We start from the raw sequence: 17,147 nt of genomic DNA, 5'->3' as shown, positions 1-17,147 counted from the left end.
GTTTTTGATTTGTTTTATTATTTTGACATACTCAAGAACAATACTCACAGGATTGGGCCTGTATTATCATTAATTCTAATATTTATTCCTTATGTAGACTGTTCACTAGGATAATCTGTCAAAGTTATAGAATATTTTAAGATGTAAACTTCCGAGTACTGTATTTTATGATATTCAACCACAGAGAAAGCTGTTTGTTAACTTATCAGCCCTAGAAGATTACATTTGAGGCATTTTCCAGGTTAAATCACAATAAGCCAAGTATGAGATTTAATTAGACAAAAAACTAGAAGGCTTAGTCTCCTAGTTACTAATAGTTTTGTAAAAGTTTCACAAAAGGTTTTTTTTTAATGGGTTCACATTGGTTGATGTGAATAATTACATATTTCAACAGGCTAATAGTATAATTATTAAATGCTCAACAAGATTCATTTTGCAAGATCCTGAATATTGTTGTAATGATTTCTTTTTTTGGGGGTGATTATTTAATGGTCACAAATATGTTTTATTTCTAAAATTTAAAGTCTCATATTAATATAGCTAGTGTTCATCAAAAGGCATAACTTGAGAAATAAACTAAACCTAACAGAAATTCCACTTGGTTGCTAAATTTCTGTCTATACCAAAAGTTATCCATCATGTTGACTGCTCAGTGGGAATACTTGTGGCCCTATATTCTACAAACTGTAGAAAAATGCATTGATTAGTATTTTTGCTTGCTTCACTTCTGCAGCTAACTCTATCTTATCCTTTAGTTTTTGTTCCATTTGAAAACATCCTTTTTCTACTGCTAATGTATTATTCTCCACTATGTACCACAATTTGGATGAATAAAATGTGAGATAGTGTATTTTGTTTTTGTTTGGTTAGGGTTTTGTTTATCACTCATTTATTATTCCTTCTCTTTAGATTACCTGTGAGTTTTTAGTTACTTTTAAAAATGCTAATTCACCTTCCAGACAAGTTTGCAATAGTACTGACAGTGCCAAGCTGCAGATAAAAACCAGGTATCACCAGTACTTCGAGCATATCTAATCGTGTGACTTGAGTAGTTAGAAATTCAACTGTTCTTTCCAGTGTGTTCTCATGGGAATTTTTTTTCCAATCAAACCAAATTGTCAATTATCTTTAAACCCATGTGGTATGGCAATGAATCAGTTGTAGGTTTCCTATTGGTTATAAATTTAATGGGAGTCAGCCTCAAAGAAATATATTGGGAAGTTGTAAATAGTTCAAATTCTTACACTAGAGAAACTTGAGGTTACTTTTAAATATTCCTCATACAAGTATGAATTTAAGCCTTGCATAATATTAACATTTAATGTATTACCTACGATTTGATGTCAAGTTTGTTTACATACCATGATAATTAAATAGTTTGAGCTTTGAATGTAACTCAGTAAAACATCATAACATTCAGTTTGACCTGCCTGCAGTTAGAGGTTAATTATGCTTGCTCCTATCTAACATGCAACCAGTCATATAGGCATATTCACATTCTCTTCCAGAGCATGGGAGTTACCAGTTCTCACATTTCATGCTCTTGCCAATTTTCTCAGTGTGAGATTTGCTTGTTGACTCAAGTATGAACTCACAACTTCCACATCAAACATTTACAATTCTGTGAAAAGTTAAGCTGATATATTAATGGAAGCGTTCGGTCAAAACTCCAAAGATGAGATGTGATGACATATATTATTCTCAGCATATGATGTACTATAAACTAGTACTGATACTGGATAGTGAGAAGTATCAGTATCAACAAAATAATCCTGGTTCTAGTTAATCATATCTGAGTAAATATGCATGTACGAGGTCTGTTCAAAAAATACACGGACTGACGTCATAAAACAAAATGTACTTTATTTAGAAGTTACAGGTCTGGGACCCCTTCAAAGTACTCTCCTCCCCAACGCACACACTTATCCCAATGGTGTTTCCACTTGTTGAAACAGTCCTGGTATGCTTCTTTTGTAATGACCTCCAGCTCCTTCGTCGCATTTGCCTTAATCTCGGGAATTGTCTCAAATCTTCTTCCTTTCAAGGGTCTTTTGAGTTTGGAGAACAAGAAAAAATCGCAAGGAGCAAGGTCAGGTGAGTAGGGGGGGTGGGGAAGAACAGTGATCGAGTGTTTGGCCAAAAACTCATGAGTTCTGAGGGCTGAATGGGCTGGAGCGTTGTCGTGATGGAAAAACCAGTTGCCACTCCTCCACATTTCTGGCCTTTTGCGACAGATGGCATCCCTCAGACATTTCAGAACTTCAATGTAGTAAGTCTGGTTCACTGTGGAGCCTTCGGGGAGATACTCGTGGTGAACAACACCCTTAGCATCGAAGAAAACTGTCAGCATCACCTTGACTTTGGATCGAACTTGGCGAGCTTTTTTGGGTCTGGGGGATGTTTCACCCATCCACTGGGACGATTGAACCTTCGTTTCAATGTCATAACCATGAACCCATGATTCATCACCTGTTATGATCCTTGACAAGAAGTTGTCATCTTCTTCTGAACGATCAAGCAGTTCCTGACAAACCTGGACGCGGTGGGCTTTTTGTTCATACGTCATCAGGCATGGCACAAATTTTGCAGCAACGTGGTGCATCTTCAATTTTTCGGTAAAAATCTCGTAACAAGATCCAACTGATATCCCACACTCTTCAGCAAGCTTCCTGATAGTCAGACGTCGATTTGCCCGCACCAGGGTGTTGATTTTGTCGACGTGTGGGTCGTCAGTTGACGTGGAAGGACGTCCAGGACGCTCATCATCTTCAATGGACTGTCGACCATCCTTAAAACATTCATGCCACTTAAAACATGCCATATGCTTCATAGCAACATCACCGTAAGCCGCGTTAAGCATAGCAAAAGTTTCAGTCGCAGATTTTCCAAGTTTAACACAAAATTTCACAAGTTGTTGCTCCTTCAGGTCATTCATTCTGAAATCCGTCAAACGAAAAAAATCGCACTTCACTTAAAACCGCGTAGCTAATACACAAATGAAGATATCTGCAATTGGGAAATGGCGTCGTAATCAGCTGATCTGTGCAAACCTAGCGACACCAAGCGGATTCCCCTGGAACCAACTGGAGCCGCACAATTCAAACAGTCCGCGTATTTTTTGAACAGACCTTGTATTATGAGACTGACATCAGTTTCACCTAGCAGTGATATACGAATATCATTAATATTGCACCAGAGTATGCAGATGATGATTACTTGACTTCTGATCTAACAAATGAACAAAAACCCTACACTGAACTTTAACTAGTTATAGCTGAAGAGTATCATTCTTGATTATTATTTTTTTTATTCAACCCTGGTTGTAGTGGTGAGTTATTTTAGACCATTACAGCAAGAATATCTCAAGTTTTGTTTTAATCTCTCCTTAAAGGACTTACAGTGGCCACCTTTGCTCCTAACAGCATTCACCAGCAAGTTTGTCTATGCAGAAGAAAGAAATGCCTTACACAAAGCTGGAATACACTCATTACATCTACACCATTTTCTAGCTATCAGAACTGCCCCTTTCTCTATGCAATTATTATTTTCACTGTTTAGGGGGATTCTTGCATTCAATGTTGAAAACATGAAACACTTGTGTTTGTCTTCGGAATGAAAATGAAATACCAGGGAAGGTAATCTGGTCAGTTTTTGTGGACAATATAATGTTCGAAGAACCTTATTTGGCTTCCTTCCCATTTAAGGGTGAGCAATGCAACCCCAAGAATAGTTGCATAATCAAGAACTGCTGTCAGTTCAGCAAGATAACCTCTAAAGTCGACCATCTACAAGTAACTATGGCACTTTCATTATACATGATCTTCACAAGAATCTCAAGTCATTCTGCAGGTTGATTTACCCTTCGCAGAATCATCGTGGAAGCTGCCTATTTGGCCATTCTCGTGCTAACTTACTTCCAAAGACAGTCATAATAAATGACCTTTAACTTATTCTTTCTGGATTCTTTCGACTGTAGTATAGTGTTTTTCCCAACATTTACCTAACTTTGACAATGGTTCCTTCCTTTTCATAAAAATGTTACTGTGATGTAAATTTTAATAGGAGTGGATTTTTCCACTATAATCACATCTTACATCATAGTAACTTTATCATTAACTGATTTAATTACTTCTAATAAAACTTCATGGATGATATTTCTTAGTTTCACTACATAAAATTCAATAACAGATGACAATCCAAGGGTTCTGCTGACAGGTACTAATCCCTTATATGGAGTCCAACTACCTTGCAGGAGGTAGATGAGTTCCTTTACTTGGACTTGATACCTTGTACATGTACTAAAAACTCCAACTAACTCATACATTGGATCTGTACCTTTACTAGCAATATAACTTTTAATTATAATTGAAACGAAACACTAGGTTTATAATTAACACTCAGTACTGTTGTATGTAACAAAATAAAACAAAATCTAATCTGTTTCTAAATTGTATCTTCATGATGTGTACTAAACCTACATATTTTTAAACTATGCTTGTAATTTTGCATATAACTATGTAATTAAATCTACATCTAATAATGTAGTAAATTAGTGCTTATCTTTACAAATTCTGTTCCATTGTAACAGATTTAGATTTTAATTTTCTTTTCCATTCCCCCCCTCTTCTTTTCAGTCAGTACATTTACCTTAAACACAATTCAAGTTGCAGGAGCGTTTTTGATTCCTATTTATAGAAGTATAAAGAGACTTGATAAAATGTTATGTTTTAAGAACTATTAAAACAGAATGAAATATTTTCAGAAATAGCATAATGATAAAATTGAAAGAAAAAAGCAATTCAACACCTAAAAGACATATAATTTAAACTTTAGAAATATTTGATTTCTTTCACACAGGAAATATCAAATTACAAAATAATCATTAAAAATATAATTTTGAACAGTGTAATGAGTTTTCTTTTCTTTTTGACAAGATTCTTTGTCTTTCTTGCAACTATTTTTGTTAAAAAGCTGCTGTTGACAGTGACCCACGTGGAAAACATCTTTCCTTTTTTCTTTATTAGGAGCTGCAATTATATGATGCTGAACTAGCTTAATAAATCTTTCAACAGACTCATTTGTCACTTTAAGCTGTTTAAATCCAGTGCAGAATTTTACATAAGTTTCATATTTCTCATCTTCAAATGTTGTTTTGCTTCTGGCTTCCTTTCAATTCCAAAATGGCAAAAAAAGACTCAGGTAAAAGCAGGTCAGACAGTTTAGTACCTGATTCTATTTGAATTTTTTTAGGTTAGGTTTTTGTATGAGAAAATTCATCAGAAACATTATACTGAAGAAGGGATTGCAAGATAGCTAATCTGTTTTAGATGAAAGGTCTTTACCACCTAGAGAAAAAACAACCAGCTGAGGAGTCAGGTACCATGTGCCACCTTAAACTTTGAAGCATTTCCACTACCACCTCACCAAACATCATATCATATCTGATGTCAGAGCAAATTTTGAAAGCCTGGAGCTCTTGAGCCAGAGCTTGAACTCATATGCAACTTTGAAGGTACCACAGGACATTGCAGCACAAAACACATACAACAGTTTTAAGCCATTTCCTATCATATGATGAAAGGCAGTTGAAGTCCTGTGTCATAAAAATTACAATGAGATTACATCTAGCTTTATGACAAGTTCCAGGTTGGTGAAATTTAAAATTGGGCACATCTCCTTGCAAGAAACATTACAATCTCGCAAAGATACTTGTAATCTTCTCTCTGAAATGTGTCTACTCTAAGTGCATGATTACAATATCTTAGACTTTTTTGTGCTAGCTCAAACATCCGAGTACCAGTTTGAATCAAGTGCCAAAGCAGCTTGATAAGATCTTACATTTTATTTACTTCATGGCATATTTCAGGCCAAATGTGTTTCAAAACTTTATACATTTTCCTTCTTGAGCCTTTAGTCTTTTGCCCTGTCAAAACCTCTCTCACATAAAAAATGTGTACTTTATAAATGTGATGATGGCATGTGAGCCACAGTGAAGGTTTTTCCAAAATTCTTATCAGGTTGGCATTCACTCCATTACACTGACTTGTGTTGGGTGAAATGGTGTCACAACAAACTGCCATGACCTAATCTGGGATATCATAATATTCAAGAAAGTTCTGAAGGCTAACTGCTTGCTCATGACCTCTTGAATAAGGTATTTGGATGATTCCTAGAAGGAAATCAACTGGCTCTAAGAATGTAGTAGTAGCACTAACTGCAAGCATCTCCACACCAACCATAATTTTTCTCTACTTCTTCAATTCTCTCACTGTCTTTGTGTTGAAGTGAAAGACAATATTAATGCTGTGAATTTGACTTAACATGTCTTCTCTGATGTCCACAGCTTCAGATTCTATAATTTCCCATTTAATTCTTTGAACATTTGACTGAGAAAGAATGATATTAATGTCAACTCCACTGAATTCCAAGCCAGTAACTGAGTTCAAAGATTTGCCACATCCCAATTCCAGCTTTAGGGGTAATTGGGATGACATGTTCCATGAGCTGATTGACAGAGGTCTCCAAAATTATTTTATCATTATTACTAGGTTTTTTTCATTGTTTTTATAGAAGATTGATATTCTTCACTGGAACTGCTACTTTCAGCAGTACTTTTATTTTTATCGTGTGGGACATAAGAATCATCTGTTATTTGGTGTTCACTTAAATTGGTTTCCTGATTTTTTAATTTTTAAAAATTAGACTTACTGCTTTCTCCTGTTTCATCCTTTCCTCCAAGATTTTTATTATTATCTTTTTTTACTGTTTTTGATCTTATCAAGTTTTTATCACATTCCTACATCACTACTTTTTCCCCCTCTGCAATATTGTTAAAAAAAAGTCTTCTTCCTTATCTTCACTGGATCTGTACCTGTCATTTTTTAGTATTTGAACTATATCTTTGGTCCTAATATCAAATAATTTGTCTGCTTTGCCCAAGAATGTGAGTTTTCTGAAAAAAATGTCCCACTTTTCCAGACAAAATAAAATTGTTCCAAAGCCTTCCAACTCCTAAATACTATTATTTCCTTTACAAGACAAAACTTGGAATTGCCTCTGGCTGATTTGCAACCACCACCTTTGCCTTGACAGATCAGATAACTTGAATTGCATGCCTATAAACAGGAAATTTTTGCTTTGATTGACTTGTACCCCAGTTTTGAATATGACAAATACCTCCTAATGACAAAACCTAAAGTCAACAATTTGTTTTGTGGTAACTGGGCTACAGGGTAGTCTAGGAGGAACATTTCTCTGTGAATTTCTAGGTTTTTGTGCTCTATCTTTATATTTTTTTAGGTGGCATATTTATCTAAAAATAAAGTTAAAAATAATAGCTTATTTATAACAAAAAATCAATAATAATATTTTGTAAAATCTTCTTTCACTTCTAATCACTTCAGTGTGGATTCCTAGTGGGGACCTCCTAGAGAAGGTTCTGTTTTTTAAGTTTACCTTCTCTGGGATCTAAACATCCACCCACGTGTTTGCCGTGTGTGGTGACCCAGGAAAGGGAAGAGAGGATCCTGGTGGTTGAGGGGTCCAACCTTAATGCATCACTTTGGCTTTGAACTGAAAAAATAGTAAAAAAACAGACCATTGGTAAACAACCACATCTTGAAGATTATGAACAGCAATCCTCAACACCCATATATTGTTTTCTAATATTACATTCTTTACCAGACAAATCTTTAGGGCAAATGTCTCTCTCTTTTTTTTTTTTTTTTATTCAGAAGGGACTAGAGGGTCTTGCTGGTTCTTCTAAGTCAGTCAAAAAGCTTCCTTCTGGTGGTATATTGATGGAAACATCCACTCCTAAACACAGTGAACTCCTCTTGCATTGTAAGGCCATTGAGGTTACTACTCTGAATTTGTCATGAGGGGTTATTGCTGAGAGGGCTTTGAAGAACAATCCTCAGTCAGACATCTTCACTGGTTTCTCCACCTAAGGAGTTTCTGCAGTGAGGCATATCTTCACTCACAAAGATGGAATTATGATGCTGACCAATGTCATAATTATAAAATTTAAATTGCTACATCCACCTGCCACCATCAAGATTTATCTTAATTGCAAGGTATGGACACCTATTCTGAACCCTCTCAGATGTTTCCAACGTCACCTTGGTGGGTGGAAGGAAAAGAGGTACAGCATTTGAAAATGGTTCACAACATTTCTTACCCTGAAGCTCAAAAGTTACTGTCCACCACTACATCTCAAGACATATGCTGTGGCACTTCGTTCTACTGCTACAATGGAAGGGCAGATTGATCTCTCTGTGCCTCCAAAATAATCGTTCTCAAATCCTGTGAAAAGTCTTTTCCTCTCCATGATTAAGGAAGTTGATGAATCAATGTCAACACCCATCTCTGTCCTTACCATTCCTTCCAGCAGATTCCTGGATCCATTTCCTTTGGTTCTGGGTTTGGGTGTTTCTTTAAGTCCATCTTCTTCTCTGACCCGAGATGCAGAACAATCACTGGAACCTTCTTCTAATGACAGAGACTTGCCCAATCAAACCAAGTCAGGATCCTTGGAGGTCAACAAACCTCCTTCGAATAAAGGAAAAAGACGTGGTCGAAAACAGAAGAGCTCTCCATCACATTCACCCATAAGTAAAAATAGCCATTGTGATACAGTGGAACTGTCGAGGTTTACATTCTAATCTGGATGATATCAAAGCACTGATTAATTATTACCATCCGGTATGTCTTTCCTAAGAGGAAACATTTCTGAAACCTGCTGATACAATCACCTTGTTTATTGAAACTAAGTTAAGTAAACAGTAGTTACCAGAATATAAGGTTAGATACAAGTCTGTAAAGCAATGTCTTATAAATATAAACAAACCACCTACTGCAAATGCAGATTAGATGTTACATCAAAGTTAAATTTTGCAGCAATAAAGAACTTTGACTAAGACATTGTTTCATATGTTAATGTAATTTTGAAATTCTGAAAGTTCTATAAATCTCACAGACAAATACTTCACAACTAATTAATGCATTATTTTAAAACAGGCAAGAGTACTCATCTCCAATTAAGGAAAAAGCTTTAATTTAAATTATTTCACGAACTTTAGATTAATTCTTAATAATTTGGTGTAGAATATCCTGCTTGAAAAATAAAATTTGACCTCAACATTATTCACGCCTGTTCTCTCGTCATTTAAAAAGCGAATGTTGAGCTTTGTCTGCTTACATAGACTTTGAATGGGAAAGAGACATTACAATTTGTAATACATTTACACCACAAAATGTTTAAAAGTACACATGCTGGAAAAATATGTTCAAGTGAATAGGAAGAGAGTTCAACAGAAGAAAAAAGACAATCATAAATTGATTGTCTAAACTAACAGTGGATTTAAGGAATATTTACAACTTGTAACTTCTCACTGCAGGCCTCTTTTTAGGTTAGAACAAGAGCTAGATTTAAAAATTCAACTGTTTTGTTTTCTTTCTCCATTTTCTTCTTTAACATAGTTGATATTTTCTGTATCTATTTTGGAACAATACTGTTTTAAATTTTGTATATTATCTCCTGACAATCTGGAAATTAAAGTTACTTTTAGTTTAACACAAAGTTTTTAAATTTCAGATTCATTTGCTTATTTCAAACAAATTGTCTGAAGTTGATACAGTTTTACCCTGTTACTAAATTGCATTTTAAAACTTATAAAATGAACAGTTTTACTTTGTACTTCAGTGACAATACTATGACTTACATTTGGAAATATTAATCAAAAGGAAATTCAATAGGAGCTTATACTTCAAGCTGGCATATTCTTTCATACTTGAAGCTTTTATTATTGTTTTAAAATTTCGCATTTCCTCATGATTAGTATTTTTATGTTTTTGTGGCATACATTATTTTCGTAATGACAGATTTCACCATCTTTATTATCTCACTGAAAACAAGTGTTCACTGTTTGCACTGATTTTATCCTATTCGCAACAACCTGATCCCTGAATTATCCATGCCAGTACTTTTATTTAAATATTTATTCAGACTTATTCCAAGCTCTGTAACACTGGAAACAAATACCAAAACTTACATGATTAATCTGGATTCCTTTTTGAGATTTATATAAACCTTAGTAAATGAAAAACAGTAAAGTTAAGTAAAACAAGTAGACAATACAGGTGTTGGAACAAATTGTTATATTTTTATTTTCTTATAATTTGTTAAATCAATTTCAAATTCAGCCAAGCAGTGCAAAAATCCTGCTTTAAAATCATATATATAGACTTTAAACAATAAAATATGTCAAAGCCATGCAATTTTAGTTTTATGTATGAAAGAATGTAACTGAAAATAAAATGTAATTGTTCCATTGAGGATATTATACCAAAAACATTCAACTCTGAATGACAAAATGAATTACAAAAACTTACATGGTTGTGCCACACAAAGAATTACTATAAAACCTGACAATTTCTAAAGTAAACAATATAAGTGACAGGCCTCAGTTAATGTTAATTGAAACATAATATCTTTAAAAATAAAGCAAAAGGTGTTTGATGGATTGAAAGCCAATTTTTAAGTTTTCAAATATATTTATGAGATCAAATTCATAAAGTAGAATTGATAAGTACAAGCTCAAACCATTGATGAGTAAAATTAGTTTTTATTTTAATCCTATTAAGGTCTAACTAGTTTCTTTTAGCATTTCTGTATTAAAAAATAACTTGATATTTTATTAAATACAAAATTATTAGGGAGTTATATGTTGTTGTTTTTTCCTTTTCAAATCATAATAGTTATGAATGGAACAATATTTGGAGAGAAAAATCCCCATAAATATCTTGTGAAATCTGTAAGTGGAAGATGATAAATGGAGGTGAAAATGGTAGCTTTTGTTGGTGATACTGGGATGGACTTTTGGTTTACTTTTGTCTAGTGCATAGAGAAGAAATTACAAGCTGGAATGTGAAAGTTCCTTCATTCACTTATAAAAATATCTTTATCCAACCTGTATTCATCTTGCAGACTTTGTACTTACTGTATACCCTTTTGGTGGAAGATCACCCAAGCACTGAAACCACATGAAAATGTACCATATTTTTTGGTGTATAAGATGCATTTTGTTAAAAGAAAAAAAAAAAGGGGTCTGAACCCCCTTCCTGCGTCCTATACGCAAAAGGTTAAAAATTTTATGCCCCTACTACTTTTGAAATATTCTAAAAAATAAAAAAATTAAATGCTAATGTTTAACAATTAAACAAATGATAACTGTAAAAAATATTTCCCCAAAGATAGCCTTGAAAATATGGGTGTGTCTTACACAAAGGTGCATCTTATACTCTAAAAAATACGGTAACTATTTAGTTTTTGTAAATTAACATATATCATAATTAATCCCAACACAAACTAAGAAAATGTGACTGACTGAGTCTAATGAATGGTTTGAAAAAAACAACAAAAACAAACTGAGGAGGTAAGAGTCAAACACATTATTCCCAGAACCTCACTGATCATGTTTGATAAACATGTCGAGAGAGAAAGATCACTACTCCAAGAAAACCTGGATATAAATTTATGTTCACCATAATTCATTGGGCATTATATTCATGCTTCCCTTGGAAACGTTTCAAGTTCAGATTTCCTTATGTTAATTTCACATATAAACATGTTTTAACAGTACCTCAAATTATTTTCCCACTTCAGCCAACCACAATACAAACATGTTATAATTAGACCTGGGCAATAAATTGCTTATTTAGGAGCATTTATTACATCAGTTAAGAGTCATGTAATTGAAATCATGATAAATCATTTAATGTCACAAAAGTAACAAATTAATCATAATTAGCACTTCTAATTATCACTGTTTTAGATTATTCCAACTATCCAAATAATTAAAACACTACAACTACTATTCATTAATTCATGGTTGTTCAGCTAAATCAATCTGTTACAAAAGCATTCTTCTAAGTATTTCTGGTCACACCTACATTCGATTATTCCAACCACATAAGTCTCACATGAGAACTGATTAGTTAAATGTGATTAATGCATCTAACAATCAATCAGTTCACTAATCACATAGCTCCAGTTAAAACAGATATCAAAGAAAAGTATATCCTATTAGAAAAAGTAATTTATGATAAAAAAAAACTTGAAATACCTGAGAAGCCACCATTAAAAAATGTCTGTTTAACATTGAAAAAACAAAACGAAACATATAAAAAACAGAAACTAATAAACAAAACAGATAATCCCAAGACATTATACAAGTTTTAAGTGGATTGTTATATAAAGGTATAACTGCCCTCTTTCAACTGTTCATTATGCAATGTTCAGATAAAAAGTTCCACTTTAAATACCAAATTCCTTGGCGTCATCTTCTGTAAAGTCACCATAGCGCCACAGATTCAACTAAAAAAAAGAAAATGAATTTAATTTAGTGTACTTTTTAATTTTACAGAAATTAATGTTAACCTTCCATAATATTATATACACTGCTGGCCAAAATCTTAAGGCCAAAGAAAAATATACATTTTCTGTTGTTAGACTCACCCACTTATTTCAGTAGAGCTTCGAAAATGAAAATAAGAAAAGGGAAAATAAAAATAAAAATTTTTTTAAGAACTTAAAAAGGAAAATGTGACAACTATGAAATTAGCCTAAATACTAGCTGGTCAAAAGTTTAAGACCATACCAAAAAGAAGTTCTAAACAGGATATAAAATGCCCAACAAGAGGTTTCAGTAGTGAGTTGCACGACCATCATTACGAATAACTGCAAACATTCGCTTTGGTATGGTCGATATAAGCGTTTGCAGAAGGCTAGCTGGAATGTTATTCCAAGTCGTGAAGATGGAATTGATGTCCATTTCTATAGACTTCCCCTGCCATCCATCCCAAAACATTTTCAATGGGGTTCAGTTCTGGCAAACATGCTGGATGTTCCAAAAGAATCACGTTATTCGCCATGAAAATGTCCTTTGCCCTGCAGGCATTGTGGATTGCAGCTTTGCCCTGCTGAAAGATCCACACAAGGGAAGGCATTCAGTTAATAAGGATGCTCTCTCCAACATGCCAATGTAGCCAGCTGCTGTTTGATGCCCCTGTATAACCTGAAGCTCCATTGTTCCATGGGAGGAGAAAGCACCCTAGATCATGATGGAACCTCCTTCACTGTGTCGTATAGAAAAAGTCTCAGGTGGGATATCCTTATCGTGCCAGTAACGTTGGAAGCCATCTTGACCATCCAAGTTAATTTTTTCTCATCAGAGAACAAAACCTTCGTCTACTTTTCTACATCCGATGTTTGGTGCTTCTCACCAAAGTTTAACCAAGCTATTTCTTGGTGTGGAAGAAGGCATGGCCTTTAAAAGACGTTTACGGTTTTTAAAGCCTTTCTCTCGTAGATGTCGTCTTATTGTTCTTAAGCTGCATTCTGTGTCCGTAAAGACCTTAAGCTGGTTCGACAATTGGCTGGTGTCTTGCTGGACAAACTGTCGAATCCCCCTGCTCAACGCCGGCGAAATTTTCTTGGGCCAACCCCTTGCAATTCTCGTTCTGTATCTCTCAGGATCTTTTAAGAAATTTGCAACAGTAGTTTTACTATGCCCAATCTCACCAGCAATGGCACGTTGAGAGTGACCTTGTTTTTGCGGCTCGACAATTCTGCCACGTTCAAACTCTGTCTACCTTTTATCCTTTGCCATGTTTTTACCCAACGTAACACAGGAGATGTCAATGGGAAATGATGACAATGCTAATGTTTGAACACAAATGACTAAATTTCATTATGTGTTTACCAATTAACGCTTCATTTAAGTATGGTCTTAAACTTTTGACCACCCAGTATTTAGGCTTATTTTATAGTGTTCACATTTTCCCTGTTAAATGCTAAAAAAAATTTTATTTTTATTTTCCCTTTTCTTATTTTCATCTTTTGAAGCTCTACTCAATTAAGTGGTTGAGTCTAACAACACAAAATGCATATTTTTTTTCTTTATGCTCATTGACTATAAGATTTTGGCCAGCAGTGTATATACATATTATAATATTCTACTTTACTAATATGGAAATTGCACCAAAATCTCTCGTATCATTTCTGTCAATCTAATTTATTATGAGTCTTTTTTTTTTATTATCCTAAGAACTACCAATCTACAATAAGAAGCACTTAAAATTTATTGTTACAAAAACAAATACAAAATAAAATTTTTGTGACTGCTTTAGTTGGAACATGGAAACAGGACAAACAAATGCATGAAACTAACAAGCAAAGCTTGGTTTCACTTCAATCTTGTTTTTCAGGAAATGTTACTTCAATTTAGTATTTTTATTCTATGATACATAGTACCTTACAAAAATGTAGCACACAGAGAAACAAAAAGGTGTTCAATATTAAGGCAGATGGTGAAATTAAAATACTAAACAAAATTTATTTAATATAAAATAAGTAAATATTTGAACATAGAAAACTTGGAAATCAAGTCAACAAGGCTACTACAAATGAATGAAAACCAGATTCACTTACCCTTTGCCACCGAGCTGTTTTTTCAGCACTTTTGTACTCAGTGACAACTTTCTGTAATTTCTTTTCCTTTCTATTTTCAACCATTAACAAACCTTCAGATATCAAGTTCTTTAAAATGTCCTCTTTATCTTCAGACATATACAATGTTACATACTCAATACCACCAACCCTATATTCCACGTTTAACAACAGAGCTCGGTTGTCTGTGTCCTGAATTAGGGCATGCCGAGCATCTTCTATATACTCTGACTGTGGAGAGAAAGATTTGTTTTTAACAAACTAGAAGTAATAAAGTTATCCACAACTGTACAGTGTGGCTTGTAAGTCCCTACCCGTCCATATGTTATTATGTTATATTCAATTATGCTTGTATTATAAATTTCTTTTTTTTCAGAGAAATATGGAAGCCCATTTACCCTTGAAGAGCGTATTGTGACAAGTACATGGGTACATGAGTGCAAGAGTACTGGTGACATCACACAGATACACTGGATACATAAGATATATGGATGGGTATGGACTTATGGGCCACCCTGTAGATTTTATTAGCTCATGTTTTAAACCACAAACATAACTATTTTTATATTTAATAAAAATTCAATGACTATGTAAGCACTGTTATACTTGATCCCATTCTTAAGACAAACTTATATAAGGATTTAATCACATAGCAATTTACTTTGTAACTATGTAAACATACCCAGATATATAAAACTTATATAAATTATATATATATATATAATCCAGATATGGATTAACGAGATTCTCACTGTCCCTATCTACTATCTAGCAAAACCACAGCCAAGGGAACGGGCTTGGAGAAATCACCGTTATTTCTCTGCTTATCAATAAAAGTGTTAATACCCATACCAGCCATTCTGTGATACAAAGTAATAATTTGTGCTAAATTCCTATTCTAGTCTAAGAGGAAAAAGTTTTACTTTTTATTGCAACTTACATCTTCTGGCATAGAGATGCATGCTAGTCCATACTCATGTGCTGCAGGAGAAAGACCCTGATAGATTGTGGGAAGAACAGCCAATTTTGTAGGGTCTGTGACTTCTCTCTGGAGATTCAAGCACAATTGTTATTCCTTCATTGCTAAAGGTTATCCTTTTATAATCAAAATAATAATAAGTAAAATGGTGTTAATAAGACATAAAATGCAAAAAATTCAATCAAGGTAACTTATGCAAAAACAAGTTAAAGTAAGAACAATGTTTTAAATGAACAATAAAAACTTTGGTTGATGACCAAAATTAAGACTACAACTTTTGTTAACTTTGAAACAGTGCTTGCTTGCACTACCTGGTGGTTAGGACGCTTGACTCGCAAGCTGTGGCTTGTGGAATTGAATCTTTTCACGAATTATGCCCATTCAGTCATTGCAACATTATAAGGTAACAGTTAATGCTACTTTTTATTAGAAAAAAAGTTGCCCAAAAATTGGCAGTGAATGTTGCTGCCTAACATTCTAGCCTATCACTTCAAAATTAAGGACGATTAATGCTCTGTAAACAATGATGAAAAATAGACAAGATGCATACCCCACACAGTTCAGGAGGAATGATAAACTCCTAAGAATGTGTACGTTTTCCAACTGGCAAACAAATACGTTCACCAACATTGCATATGCATTTAGTATTTTTTGATAACTTCAACAATACAAAGAGATATACCACATTTATCTTCACAGAAAAATTATATCACTTATTGACAAAAAATGCTCTGGAAACTCTCACCATAGGTTGACATTTGGACCTTATATAAATAACCACAGCCCTACTACAAGCTATGTCTGGTCATCAGAATTCAACATTGTTGCTTTTTTCTTGGTTTAACCTTTAACAAGCCTGAAAACAAAACAATTAACTCTTTCTTTTAAGCATCTTTGCAGTACAGCTTGAAACAAAGGTTGGCACTTGCCTAATTCAATTAAACCTGGAATATAAGAAAATGTTAATCTTTTCACTTTTAGACTGGCAAATCTTCATTTTAGACATAAAAAAAAGTTTCAATCAAACTAGTGTATTAGTATTTTCAATTTAAACACTTCATGGGACACATGGGCTCAGCAAACAGGTTAAGGGTCATCAAGTTGAAGGCATCAGCATTTAGAACTATTGATCAAAAAGAGAGAAACCAGCTGGTGGAACCTACTGTTTACTAGCTACAAAGTAGTAGGATTCCTCATAATAGTCATAACTGTAAAGCTTTATTCAGCAGCCTACTATTGTTTCAACCATAGACCCTCAAACCTGCAGTTTGTAAGTTACATAATTTGTATGTGCAATGTTGAAATAAAAATCTTAATAGGGTAGTAACACACATGGCTTAAATGAAAACTATTAAATGTTTGAACACTAAGTAACTTCCACTTCATGGTACAGTGTCAGAAAATGGCAGTATAAAACAAGGAATTTTTCACAAAAAAATTACCCCACACCACAAAACAGATACCCAAAGTTTACTTGATTTAGTCATATAAAAGAGAAACTTAATCTTCTAAGAAAATTTAACAGAAATAATAAGTACATTAATTTTAAAAAATGATTTAAAATTCACAGCATCAAGAAATATCCATTATGGTTTGCTTGTTCAAATCAAGCAGTTTTAAACTCCAATGAAAAAAAAAAGCAATTACAGATTTAATGTT

At 33.8% G+C, this 17,147-nt stretch overlaps 1 protein-coding gene across 1 annotated transcript in view; it reads right to left on the bottom strand.

The window, feature by feature from the left end:
* Nucleotides 1-10,139: 10,139 nt before the first annotated feature.
* Nucleotides 10,140-17,147, bottom strand: part of LOC143239224 (staphylococcal nuclease domain-containing protein 1-like) — a 47,488-nt gene continuing 40,480 nt past the window's right edge. Inside the window, exons 17-19 of the mRNA XM_076480117.1 lie at nt 15,450-15,557; nt 14,492-14,740; nt 10,140-12,376 (exon numbers count right to left, since the gene is read on the bottom strand). Coding sequence (XP_076336232.1) covers nt 12,317-12,376; nt 14,492-14,740; nt 15,450-15,557 — 417 coding nt within the window. The 3' untranslated portion in view covers nt 10,140-12,316. The remainder of the gene's footprint in view (nt 12,377-14,491; nt 14,741-15,449; nt 15,558-17,147) is intronic.

This window comes from Tachypleus tridentatus, chromosome 13 (assembly GCF_004210375.1).
Source record: "Tachypleus tridentatus isolate NWPU-2018 chromosome 13, ASM421037v1, whole genome shotgun sequence".
Classification (NCBI taxonomy): Eukaryota; Metazoa; Arthropoda; class Merostomata; order Xiphosura; family Limulidae; genus Tachypleus; species Tachypleus tridentatus.
Note: the sequence above shows the minus strand (reverse complement) of the source record. Positions and strands in the feature narration are given on the sequence as shown.